Below are 13,652 nucleotides of genomic sequence, written 5' to 3'. Positions count from 1 at the left end.
GAAGAAAGAGCTTTGACCAACTGGCAGAGGCAAAAAGTCCTAAACCCTCAGAGAGAAATCTCTAGCAGAACCAACCCCATCACGGCCTCTGAGGTCTTAGGGTGAGTAAAAGGACTCCAGCTGCTACCCTCACAGTTGCATTGGGAATTTATACAATTTCTGCTATGTCTAAATTCAGAAAATATGTGTATCGGCATAAATTCTAATCTACGAAAACTGACAGGCTCAGAAAAGAGACAAAAGTTCAATTAAAGAGAAATCTTGGATTATACAACTGACAAATCGTTTTAGGAACTGAGGTCTCCCTGTTTCTTGTATAACTGCAGAAGAAGATAAAAAAAGTCCTCCAGAAAAAATCTGGGATACAGAAACAGAAAGAGATGCCCCAATCCTCAAAAATTATAAGTCTTCGGAGAGGGGCGGCATACAAATCCAAATAATAAATAAATAAATAATAAATAATAGGCCCCTTATTGGAATATAATAGTTCAGTCAGCATTTCAATATGTTAATCTAATTGTGGTAAATTGTAAAGGTGGTACAGTAATATTATTCACAATGTTTATAGTTTTTAAAATTTATTCTTTTTCATTTTTATTATACAATCTTGCTAATATTCTGTCTTTAATATTTCAAACAATGTCTAACTACAAATTCTTCTAATACATTCACGAGAAGCAGGTTGGATTTAATAAAATCTAATATTTTGAATTTGATTTGACCCCAAATATAACACAGCATTTTCATTGCTTTTTCAGATAAAAAATGACGTTGTTTCAGAGGCTCTGAGTGATAAAAGCAAATTCCCCTTTTTCCACCAGACGAAACAGAAAGAAGGGATCCAGTACCCAGCCATTGTCCAACTGCTCCTGTATTTCAGATGGACCTTGATTGGCCTCTTTGCTTCAGACACAGAGAAGGGAGAGAATTTCATGAGGACTTTTTGTCCTGTGCTTGTCAGGAATGGAATTTGTGTGGTTATATCACAACAATTCTCAACAACAGGATATACAGCCTATCTCAGGGATGCCCTCTCTAAGTGGAGACAAGTCAATGTCTATGTTCTCTTCATGGAAGGTGATCCCCTTTGGGACAGAATTCTTCCTTTCCATTTAACATTTCTGCGTTTGCCGGGACTCATTGAAGAGAAAGTCTGGATCCTCACAACTTTTGCATGGTATCCAATAAAGAAGCACAGACTTCTCAAATACATCCACAGTATTGTGAACTTTGGTTATATGCCCAATAGAAGGCCAAAAGATGAAGCCTTTGAACCCCTTGTCTTTCTGGAAGGAAACTTTCAAGATCGTTATATTCTCTGTTCTCTTTCAAAGAACGTCTTTTCTGTCAAAGGCCGCAGAAGATGCACCCAGAAAGCCCCACTGGATACCCAGGAGAAAAGGAACAGTATAAGGATCAGAAATCACTATGACATTTACAGCCTCATGAAGACTCTGGCCCATGTCTTGAATGCCGCCTATTCCCCCAGATCGAGATGGAGAAGGAAGGTGGGAGAAAAGAGGTCGGGGTCTCCAAGGCTGCAGCCGTGGCAGGTAGGGGGTCCCGATAGGGATCCATGAACCTCAGATCCTTTGGAGGTGGAACCCCGAGGAGAAAGAGGGGAACCACCTCAACAGATCTGCCCAATTTAATTACTCAGGGAATAATGGTTCCAAAGCAGTGTGTGTATGTGCGTGTGCGTGTATGTGTGTCCCAAGTATTTTACTACCACTCTGTGGGTGTGGCTTATTTTGTGGCTGTGGCTTGATGGTCATGTGATTGGGTGGGAGTGGCTTACTAGCCATGTGACCAGGTGGGGGGTGGCTTCAGGGTCATGGGATTCAGCAGGTGATGCTTGGTGGTCAGGTCATGGAACAATTAAAAATAATAGGATTTTTCTCTTTCTTTCTTTTTCTTTCTTTCTCCTTCCTTCCTCCCTCCCTCCCTCCTTCCTTCCTTCCTCTTTCCCTCTTTCTTACTTTTCCTGCCTCCCACCCACCCATCCAACTTCCTCCATCCTTCCTTCCTTCCTTCCATCCTTTCTCTCAATCTTTCTTTTTCTTTTTTCTTTCTTTCTTTTTTCTTTCTTTCTTTCTTTCCCTCACTCCCAACTACCCACCCAACTTTCCCCTTCCTTCCTTCCTTCCTTCCTTCCTTTATTCATTCATTCATTCATTCATTTATTCCTCCCTCCCTCCTTTCTTTCTCTTTCTCTTTCCCTCTCTTACTTTCCCTCCCTCCCATCCAACTTCTTCCCCTTTTCCTTCCTTCTTTCGTCCAACCCTCCCTCACTTCTGTCTCTCTCTTTCTTTCTTTCATTCATTACTTTTCTTTCTTTCTTTCTCCCTCCTTTTTTTCTTTCTTCTCTTTCTCTCCACCCTTTCTTTCTTTCCCTCCCTTACTCCCACCCACCCAAACTTCCTCCTCAGTCCTTCCTCACTCCCCTTTCTTTCTTTCTTTCTTTCTTCCCTTCTTTCTTTCTTCCCTTCTTTCTTTCTCTTTCTTTCTCTCCATTCCTTCCACCCACCAACTCACCTTCTCCTTCCTCCCTCCTTCCCCCCCACTCCCTCCCTCCCTCCCTCCCCTTTCTTTCTTTCTTTCTTTTTCTCTCTCTCTCTCTCTCTCTTTCTTTCTTTCTTTATCTTTTTCTCCCCCTCTTTCTTTCTTTCTTTTGCTCCATTCCTTCCACACACAGAGTCAACTTCTCCTTCCTCCTTCCCTCCCTCCCTCCCTCCATCTCTCTTTCTCTTTCTCTTTTCCTTCCTTCCTCTTTTTCTCCCCAGTCTTTCTTTCTTTCTTTCCCTTCCCCACTGCCACCCACCCAAACTTCCTCCTCAGTACTTCTGCCCTCCACTCCCTCCCTCCCCCTCCCCTTTCTTTATTTCTTTATTTCTTTATCTTTCTCTCCCCCTCTTTCTTTCTTTCCCTCCTTCTTTCCCACCAACCCAACCACCCAAACCTCCTCGGTTCTTCCTCCCTCCCTCTCTCCTCTCTTTTTTCTTTCTTTTCCTCCCTCCCTCCCACTCAATCTTCCTTCTCACTCTTTCCTTCCTTACTTCCTCCCTCCCTCCCTCCCTTCTTTCTTTCTTTCTTTCTCTTTCTCTCCCCTCTCTTTCTTTCTCTCCATTCCTTCCACCCACCCACTCAACTTCTCCTTCCTTCCTTCCTTCCTCCTTCCCTGCCTCCTTCCCCCCTCTCTCCCTCTCTCTCTTTCTCTCCCTCCGTTCCTTCCTTCCCTTCTCTTTCACTCCCCCCTCTTTCTTTTTTCCCTCCCTCACTGCCACCCACCCAATCTTCCTCCTCAGTCCTTCCGCCCTCCACTCCCTCCCTCCCCCTTTCTTTCTTTCTTTTTTCTTTCTTTCTTTCTTTCTTTCTTTCCTTTCCTTCCTTTCTTCCTTCCTTTCTTTCTTTATCTTTCTCTCCCTCCTCTTTCTTTCTTTCCCTCCTTCTGCAAAGAAAAAGAAAAAAATTAAAGAAATCCCCCAAAATCAAAAAATATCCAAAAAAAAAAAAATTGGGAAAAAAATGCCAGCCCCCAAGGACTGGTACCAGGCCAGTGACCATCATGAGTGGGCTGAAAAACAGAAGGAAAAACATTTAAATTTATTTTTTTTAAAGCCACCAAAAACAAAGTGGTGACACATGTGCAGTGCTGAAAACCTGGCTTCTTTGTATGCACAGAAGAAAAAAAAATAAAGACATCCCAAAATCAAAAAGACATTCAAAAACATTTGGGGGGAAATGGCAGCCCCTGGGGACCAGTACGAGGCCAGTATGAGGCTACCGTTGTGCCTGGACTGGACTGGACCGGTAGGAACCCACCCCTGTTCCAAAGACTAGATACCATGGCATTTCGATATTAAACACTGTTAATTTAAAAATGCTATATAGGTTTGTGATTAGCATTGTGGAATTTGACCTTTATAAATTTGGAGGAGACCCCTGAGACCATCTAGCCCGGGGGTCCCCAAACTTTTTACACAGGGGGCCTGTTCACAGTCCCTCGGACTGTTGGAGGGCCGGACTATGAACAAATCCCTATGCACACTGCACATTCTTATTTTAAAGAAAAAAAACAAAATGGGAGCGTACTATTTAGAGGGGGAGGGAAGTCTGAAATTCACAAAAGTTTATGTTTTGTTTTTAATTTTCTTTTGTTAACATCTGATTGGCTATACAAGGTTTTCTTGGTTTATAGAAAAATGTATAAAGAAAGAAGGAAGCACTTTGTCATTATGGTTAATACGTTAAAAATATAATTGGTGTTGTACTTTTTGAAGGAACATTAAGGAGGGAATTTAATTAAAAGAAAAGTATGTACCTGGATGACAACTTTAGAAAAAAAACATTTGCCACTTTTTTGATGATTGATATTAGTTACTAACAAAATACCACGTTTTATTCATGGAAAATTAGATGGTACACTGTATTGTTTGAATGTATGTTGAGAGAAAAAAGACCCCCCAAAAAAGGCCTTCCTTCCTCCGCCCCTCCATTCATTTCATTCGTCCTTCCTTCCTTGTTACCTCCATTTCTTCTCCCTTCCTTCTTTCCTTCCTTTTCCCTCCATTTCTCCTTCCTTCCTTCCCTCCATCCTGTTCTGCCTGACTGGGCTCAGGCAATTCGTAACAGTCCAAGGAAAAGAAATCAAACACACATGTGCTCTTCTAATCAGCAAACTTGTATTAAACAAACAAAAAAGGGTTAACCAAAACAGTCCTTAGTGTCAGGAAATAATGATAGTGCAAGGCGTAATTCAGCCAAATACAAAGCACAGGAAAAAACAAACAAAGACAACCTGCATGAAGCAGAAACGTTTCAGGAGTCCTTTGAATATTTGGAGCAAACAGCAAGTCCCAGAGGTTTCACCTCCCACGTGCCTGAAACGGCTGGGTTGAAATCCAAAGGCATGGAACAGAAACTTCAGAGCAGGAACCACAAAGTAACACAGATAAACAGCCACAGTTTGCCTTGTGCCTCTGTTCCCTTTTATACCTTTAGCCCTCATTAAGGGAACCACACCCAGCCCTCAGTATAAGAACCACACCCAGCCCAGGTGCTACTCTGATAATAGTCCTTTAATTGAGCCCTCCTTTGCATAGCTCTTCGGCTACGCATGTCTATGAATTGGTCTGCAGAGGAATCCAAGGAAGATAGACTGTCTGAGTGACTGCATGCCAAATCCCCTGGGCTGTCTGCTGGGTCCTGCATGCTGTCTGCCAACTCCTCTGAACCAGTGGCCTCATCCTCATGGCTGTCTGCCACGTTTTCCTGGCTGTCAGCCATGCTTTCGCACTCACTTTGTGCCGCATCTCTCCCATCTGTGGGAGCAATGGCTGGCCCAAGCCCAAACACAACACCTCCCTCCTTCCTTTTCTCTCTCTAGCTTTCTTTCTCTCTCTCTTTCTCTCTCTCTCTTGCTTTCTTTCTCTCTCTTTCCCTTTCTTTCTCTTTCTCACTATCTCTCTTGCTCTCTCTATTCCTCCCTCCCTCCCTTTCTCTCTCCCACTCTTTCTCCCCCTTCTTTCCTTACCTCTCTCCTTCCTTCCTCTCCACTTCTCTTTCCCTCCCTCTTTTTCCTTACTCTTTCCCTTTTCTTTCTTTCTCCCCACTTATCTCTCTGTCTTTTCCCTCTTTCACCCTCCCTCTTCTCTCTCCATGGAGAACTTGCCTGACACCCCGGACTCCCATTCAATCTCCATTCAGAAAACGGGAGCTGGCAACTCAAAGAGAAGGAGGAAGCGGGTGTGTGCATGTATGTGGGTGTGTTGTGCCCGGCTCAGCTTTCTTTTTTTCTTATAATAAACTTTATTAATTTTTCATAAAAAAGACAAAACTGACAAACATACATTTAACATAAAATTGGGGTTGCAATTTCCCCACTTATACTAGAAGTCAAATTTCCATACAGAAAAAAGAATACCTTATTAATACTTTAGATCAACTTATCATTTTAAATGAAAAGAAGAAATTTTGTTTAACCTTGTATAAAAAAATCCCTTCATATATAAACTAAGTAGAACACAAAATTTAAGTCATAACCGTACTTCTACGTTTCTCACATAAGTTTTACTTTTACTTCTTCTTATCTATCCATATATATACTTTATTCCAAATCACATAAAATTCTGATTCCTCTTGGTCTTTTAACCATCTTGTCATCATATCCATTTCAGCGCAATCTAATATTTTCTTAATAACCTCTTCCTCTTTGGGAATATTTTCCCCTTTCCAATTTTGCGCATATGCTATCCTGGCTGCTGTCAAAATATGAATGACTAAATGTAGAATTTCTTTTTTATATTTCTGTTTGGTTATACCCAATAAGTAAAATTCCAGGGTTTTTTCTCCATCTCTTGCATTACTATTTCTTTTATTATTCTTTCTATCATTTTCCAATAAAGCTTGACTTTATTACACATCCCCCATTGATGATAATAGGAACCTATTTCTTTCTTACATTTCCAACATAATGGAGACATCTTAGGGAACATTTTTGCTATTCTACTCGGTGGGAGATGCCACCTATAGAACATCTTAATTTGATTTTCTTTTAACGAAACTGACTTTGTCATTTTCCAATTTGAGATCCAGACATTTCCCATGTATCTATATCAATTTCTCTACCTATGTTTTTACACCAGCTTATCATATTGTCCTTTAAGGTCAAGTTTATATTTTTATGTCCAATCATATATTTATATGCTTTCCCTATTAATTTAGTCTGGTTTGTGATTAATAAGTTACCTAATTTCTTTTTTACTCTTATTAAAGACGTATACCTTACTGTCTCTTTCGAATCTAGACTGGATCTGGATATATTGCCACCAATCAATTTTAATCCCTTCTTCCTGTAATTTATTTCTTGATTTTAATTTCATTTCATCGTCTAATAATTCTTTGTATCTTATTATTTTCATTTCCTGTATCGAATTGGGATGAGTTATTGCTTCTAATGGGGAAATCCAATCAGGGATAGTTAAAAAATGATTTTTTTTTACATCTTTCCAAACTTCCAAGAAATACTTTCGTATTGTATGTCTTTTAAAATATGTATGTATTTTATCCTTATCATACCATATGAAGGCATTCCAACCAAGCATAAGGTCATGGCCTTCCAATTTTAATGTTTTATCTTCTAATGCTATCCAATCTCTAATCCATGTTAGGGCGGCCGCCTGATAATATAACTTCCAATTTGGTAAAGCAAATCCTCCTCAATCCTTAATATCTTCTAAAATATTTATCTTTATTCTTGCTTTTTTCCCTTGCCATAGAAATTTTCTAACTATCATTAAATTTTTTTAAAATTTCCCCCCTGGATTTATTGGTATCACCTGAAACAAAAATAAAATCTTAGGTAAAATATTCAACTTAATAGTGGCAATTCTCCCCATAAAAGACATTTTTAAATTGTTCCATATTTCTAAGTCTTTTTTAATTTCTTCAATTAATTTCATATAATTATCATTTTTTAAAGATATGGTTTTTGATGTTATCCATATTCCCAAGTACTTAACTTTCTTGACTATCTTCATACTTGTAACGTTTTCAAGTTTTCTTTCTTGAAATTCTGTCATGTTTTTAACTATAAATTGTGTTTTACTCTTATTTATTTTTAACCCTGCGGCTTTTCCATACTGTTCTATTGTCTGTATCAACTTTGGGACTGCTGTTATCAGATCATCTGTAATAAAAGTCAAGTCATCTGCAAATGCTTGAACTTTATATATTTCCTTCCCAATGGTCAAACCATTTATTTTTGGATCTGCTCTTATTTTTATCAATAAAACTTCCAAAGATAAAATAAACTATAAAGGCGAAATCGGACAGCCTTGTCGAACTCCTTTGAATATTTCAAATGTTTCTAGTTGCTCATTATTTAATATGATTTTTGTCGATTGTTTTGAATATATTGCGTCAATCAAATTTACAAATTTTGTACCAAATCTCATTTTGTTTAATTGCATTTTTATAAAAATCCAATTTACATTGTCAAAAGCTTTTTTGGCATCGAGGAACATTAACGATACTGGCTTTCCAAAATGTTGTTCATAATATTCTAATGTATTAATAATCATTCTAAGATTATTTTTAATTTGTCTACCTGGTAAGAACCCGCTTTGATCTTGATGTATTTTCTCATTCAAAACCTTTTTAAGTCTGTCTGCATAAATAGAAGTAAATATTTTATAATCTACGTTTAATAATGATATAGGTCTATAATTCTTTATCTTTTCCTTAGTAGTTTCTGATTTATGGATTAAGGTTATTAAAGATTCTGACCATGATTTAGGAATTTTGCCATCCATTCTACTTTCATTAAAAATTTCTAACATGTTATTTGTTATTACTTCACTATCTATTTTATACCATTCTGCCCGTAGGGCATCAGGCCCAGTTGCTTTATTGTTTTTTTGCTTTTTAATAGTTCTTTGTAGTTCCTCGATTGTTATTGGACTATCCAAGCTTTCCTGTTGTTCTTCCGTCAATTGTGGTAGTTTTAAAAGTTCTAACTAATTAAAAATATCTTCTTCATTAATGTCCTCTTTCTTATATAGTTCTTTATAAAATTCTTGTACTATTTTTGCTTTCTCATCTATGTTGTATTTTATCATTCCATTTTCATCTTCTAACAGCCTCCTTCATTTAGTCATTTGGGATTTTAAACCAGAAGGAGAATTCAAATTGATTTCCTTCTTGCCAGACTTATGCCTATGTATCTACACATAGGAAAGCTAACAAAATTTTCCAGCAACCCATTGGGTGGATGTACTTTATATATGGCAAGAACCAAAGCAGTGGGTGAATTCTCCTTCAGGCCTTACACTGTGGTTGCACTTGAATGAGTGTTAGCCAACTTCAGCTCAATTTGAAAAAGCTATGAGAAATGGAGACATGTCGCCCACCCACCCACCCACTTTTAAAGGGCTACTTTTCAAAGCAGCCCCTCCCCTACTCACTCACCAGCAGCAGCTGTGTCATCAGAAGGGCAGCTCAACTAGTGACAGAAGCACCACTGGAGTAGATGTTCCTGAGAAGGTAAGGCCATTGGTGAGGGGTGGGGCAAAGCACGGGCTTAATTCCACAACTCCGTGCATGGGATACTTTGCATTGGTGGGCCATATCCAGTCCACGAACCTTAGTTTGAGAATCCCTGTATTAGAACATCGAATAACAGAGTTGGAAAGGACGTTGGAGGTCTTCTAGTCCAACCCCCTACCTAGGCAAGAAACCCTACACCATTTCAGATAAATGGTTATCCAACATCTTTAGAACTTCTAGTGATAACCTGTGCTTAAGACACACCAAGATTGCAAAGAGGTAAATAAGAAAAAAAGGTTTTGCCTTCCCTTAGCCCCCAGGATCACTTTGCAGACCTCCCAAATCATCTACTCACCAGTTTTCACATGGAGGTGGCCTTAGGGAGGCCAAAAATGACTGTATTCATTGTAAAAGATGCACCAACATTCCCACCCACTTTTTTGGGGGAGAGGAAGTGCATCTTATACTCCAAAAATATGGTATTTAGGAAGTGTAATGGTATCTGAGAATGACTTTAGGGATGAGGAGAAGAGAGGCTGCCTAGGGAAGGATCAGATCAGAGGGGAGAATCCTGCAGCTGCATAATGGGAGAGAAAGAAAATCAGAAAGGATCCTGGATAACTTTTCAGGCTGAGAAAAGAGTTGGTGGGAGATTTGTTCTTTCAGATTTGCAACATTGGGTTAATGTCGCATTACCATCAAGTAGAATTAGGACATCTGGAGCTGTTTTCCATTAGGATGACCAGGGAGAAAATTAGCCTGACACCTTTCTTCTTGATAAACCCCCAGGCTTTCTGGGAATCTACCTGTGGTTTCTAAACAGTTTATGATTTTTTCCTCTCTGTTCATTTTATTTCTCATCTGCTCTAGAATGTTCTCTATCATTGACCAATTGTGTCAATTATATTTTCTCTATACAGTATTTTGTCAGTATATGAGTGACAAACCTTTTCATTCACTTTGGAAGATAATGGCAGTTTTATTTAACCATATTTGGAGATTAGACAATTATAGAAGAAAGACTGAATGTGGGATAAGAAACAATGTTTTCTGTATTTCAAATTCCTGGATGTTTCCATTCTAGTTTCATCCCTTTCTGGAGAAGAATGAATTTTGGAATATTTCACACTTGAAACTGTACTTGGACCAAAATGGAGAGATAAAAGCAGATCTGTTCATTGACAGCTACTTGGTTCTCCCCAAGGGGGATGGCAAGGAAGAGGCTCTGGCGTATTTTATAAGACAGAGACTTTATATCGACCCAGATGCTCTTTCACTGCTAAAGTTGCTCAATAAGGTGAGAGAAATCTTGCTGTCTTTTCTCTGTTTTTCAAAGCCTGAGGTCCCATTTCAAGTGGGGAAAGCCTAGAGTCTCCAGGGTGGTTGGCCTTCCATGCCAGTTGTGTCATTTAATGGAAGTTCTAGACAGCAACTAAATGGAGAATTTTTGCCATGTTTTATGGAAAACTTTCGAGGTCTTACTGGTCAGAGGTTTCTTCTTCATCATAGTTTTATTCTACATTAAAAAAATACTGAATGAAATAAAAGTTTCCTAAACCTTTTACTGTAAACTTTATTCTCACCTTTAATATGAATATATCCTCATACTTAAATCTTTTTTCTGCAATTCCATCCCATCAGACTTAATTAAATAGAAAATTACTTTATTGTAATGTTCAATTCCAAAAGCAAAAGGGAGGAATTAAATGAAGAATCTGCCCATTGTTATACCTCCTGCATCTGTTTAGAAGAAGTCAGAGATTTCATATTTACTTCAGTGAAGACCAGAGGCTAATTGTCTCCTTCTATTTGTACCTACATTTTCTATGGATGGAGAGTCCTAACGTATTTCCTAACACATTCTCCTTTTTCTGCTCAGTCCCTGCCTGAGTCCAAATGTGCGGAAAGTTGTCATCCTGGATTTGTCAAGAGGGCTCGAGAAGGAGAGCCAGTTTGCTGCTATGACTGCATTCCTTGTCCGGAGGGGACCTTCTCCACTCAGGAAGGTGGGTGACCCTGAGGAAAATGAGAGGCTGGGTGGAACTGGATCCATCCAGAACATTTTTGTGAAAGTGCAAGTTAAAAGGCAGATTGGAGCAAACATGTTTTTTTTCTTTATTTGTAACCTACACAATTTCTTATCTAAAAGGAAGTAAATCAAAAAGACTTTGAAGGAGGGCTGGGAAGAGATGGGAGGAGGGGGTAGAAGACTGGTCAAGCTTTACTAACAGCAGAGGAAATATCTCTTCTGCTTTTGAGTTTGGAGAAGTGCTAAGTTTCCCTTTCTAGGACCATCTGAGATCTTTGAAACTTGATGAATTCTTTCAGGTCCACCTTCTGAAAGACCTGGCAATTCTCTGTATATTGGCCTCCCCTTGAGGATCACTGAGAAGGTCCATCATGTGGTGTTGTGGATAGTTTTGGGGTGAACTCCTTACACAAATATTCTGCCCGTCATATCGATCCATCGATCAATGAAAATAGAGCTGAAAGGGACCTTGGAGGTCTTCTAGTCCTGCTCAAATAGGAGAACCTATATCAGTGATGGTGAACATTTTTGGCACCGAGTGCCCAAACCAGAACATGCAGATACACATGCTGGAGCATTGGAAACTCAAAGACTAGCTGTTCAACGTGAACATGCCTGTTTTGGCCATTTTTCGGGCCATTTTCGGGCTGTTTCTGGCTGGTTTTCAGGTCATTTTTGGTCCAAAAAATGGTGTAAAAATTGTCTTTCTTCTGGCTGTTTTCTGGACCATTTTCCAGGCTGCTTTCAGGCCATTTCTCAGTGCTCCACTGCCTGCACTGGAAATCAGAAGATCAGCTGGCAATGGCACAGATTCCCAGAGTGAGGGCTCTGCGTGCCACCTCTGACACCCGTGCCGTAGTTTGCCATCATGGATCTATATAATTTCAGACAGGTGACTGTCCAATATCTTCTTAAAAACCTCCAATATTGAAGAACACAAAACTTCTGGAGGGCAGCTGTTCCACTGGTTAATTGTTCTCACTGTTAGGAAGTTTTTCCTTAATTGCATATTGCTTCCAGATCTACTCTAGTCATCCTCCAAGTCCCTTATATTAACTGCCAGGAGGCAGGATTCAGGATGATTGCCTAAAAGATGATATGATTCATTATTAACCTCTAATCTATGAAGACTCTACACACTACACAGAAAATAATTAACATTCGATGACTTCCCTCAACTTTATATACCTAGCTACATTTTTTAAAATATCCTTCTAAGCTCTTTTGAATGGAATTGCTTAAAAATATGTCTTGGAAAATGTTCCTGGAATTAGGTGTTGTCCAAAAAAGATATTTCTTCTAATGTAAAAAATATATAAAAGAAATATTGCTTTTTAATTTTCAGACACTGAAAAATGCACCAAGTGTCCAGATGATAAATATCCTAATGAGCACAGAATCCAATGTATCCCCAAAGTTATAACCTTCCTGTCTTATGAAGACTTTCTGGGCATAATCCTGGTCTCTTTTGCCCTACTGTTGTTTTTAATCACAGACCTTGTTTTAATCATCTTCATAAAATACCGAGAAACCCCCATTGTCAAAGCCAACAACCGGGACCTCTCCTACATCCTCCTGGTCTCCCTCCTGCTTTGCTTCTTGTCTTCTTCTCTCTTCATTGGTCAACCAAGGAAAGCCACCTGCCTTCTCCGACAAACAGTTTTCAGCATCATCTTCTCAGTTGCCGTTTCTTCACTCTTGGCCAAAACCATTATGGTGGTGCTGGCTTTCCTGGCAACAAAACCAGGAAACCAAATGAAGAGATTGTTGGGGAAGAGTTTGGCCAACTCCATCATCCTTTCTTCTTCTGCTGTCCAAATTGTCATCTGCTCCATCTGGTTGGCAGTTTCTCCCCCGTTCCCTGACTCTGACCTCCACTCCCAGCATGGAGAGATCATCCTGCAATGCAACGAAGGGGCTGTTGTCATGTTCTACGTCACCCTCAGCTACATGGGCTTCCTGGCTGCCATCTGCTTCACAGTGGCTTTCCTGGCCAGGAATCTGCCTGGGGCCTTCAACGAAGCCAAGCTGATCACCTTCAGCATGCTGGTCTTCTGCAGTGTCTGGGTGACTTTTGTGCCCACCTATCTGAGCACCAAAGGGAAATACATGGTGGTTGTTCAGATCTTTTCCATCCTGACCTCCAGTTCTGGTCTGTTAGGTTGCATCTTCATCCCCAAGTGCTACATTATCCTTCTGAGGCCAGACCTGAACACAAAGGAGCATCTCACAGCCAGAACAAATGTAAAAACATGATATATAACACCATTGTGATATTGGGAAAATTATTGATGTGACTTTTATTTGATTTCCATTTAGATAGTATGCAGGAGTCCAAGAAAACCATATCTATATGTTTCAAAGTGGGAAATTGTTCAATGATAGGGATTCTTGCAGCTCCATCCCCTTTCAATAAATCTTGCTAGAGAGATCTTTGCAAAATTCAGAGGAATTCAGCTGTTCAGCAACAGCTACTGAATGTGAAATCGTATAGAAAATAATGTGGGCACTTGTTCCTCTTGATAGCAGCTAAAAGTGTTTGTGAATGAGTAGGAAAAGAGGTTGGGACCACCGTTCC

The 13,652-nt window shown here is 39.5% G+C and overlaps 1 protein-coding gene and 1 long non-coding RNA gene across 2 annotated transcripts in view; both read left to right on the top strand.

Annotated features, from left to right (window-relative positions):
- LOC139155164 (vomeronasal type-2 receptor 26-like) overlaps positions 1 to 13,330 on the top strand; it is a 14,806-nt gene extending 1,476 nt beyond the window's left edge. Inside the window, exons 2-5 of the mRNA XM_070730247.1 lie at positions 759 to 1,553; positions 10,130 to 10,342; positions 10,925 to 11,051; positions 12,420 to 13,330. Of these exons, the coding sequence (XP_070586348.1) occupies positions 759 to 1,553; positions 10,130 to 10,342; positions 10,925 to 11,051; positions 12,420 to 13,330 (2,046 nt within the window). The remainder of the gene's footprint in view (positions 1 to 758; positions 1,554 to 10,129; positions 10,343 to 10,924; positions 11,052 to 12,419) is intronic.
- Positions 1 to 13,652, top strand: part of LOC139155162 (uncharacterized) — a 160,742-nt gene that overhangs the window by 39,944 nt on the left and 107,146 nt on the right. The gene's annotated exons all lie outside the window — the stretch shown is intronic.

This window comes from Erythrolamprus reginae (assembly GCF_031021105.1).
Source record: "Erythrolamprus reginae isolate rEryReg1 chromosome 13 unlocalized genomic scaffold, rEryReg1.hap1 SUPER_13_unloc_2, whole genome shotgun sequence".
Lineage (NCBI taxonomy): Eukaryota > Metazoa > Chordata > Lepidosauria > Squamata > Dipsadidae > Erythrolamprus > Erythrolamprus reginae.
This window is presented reverse-complemented; position numbering and strand designations above follow the sequence as displayed.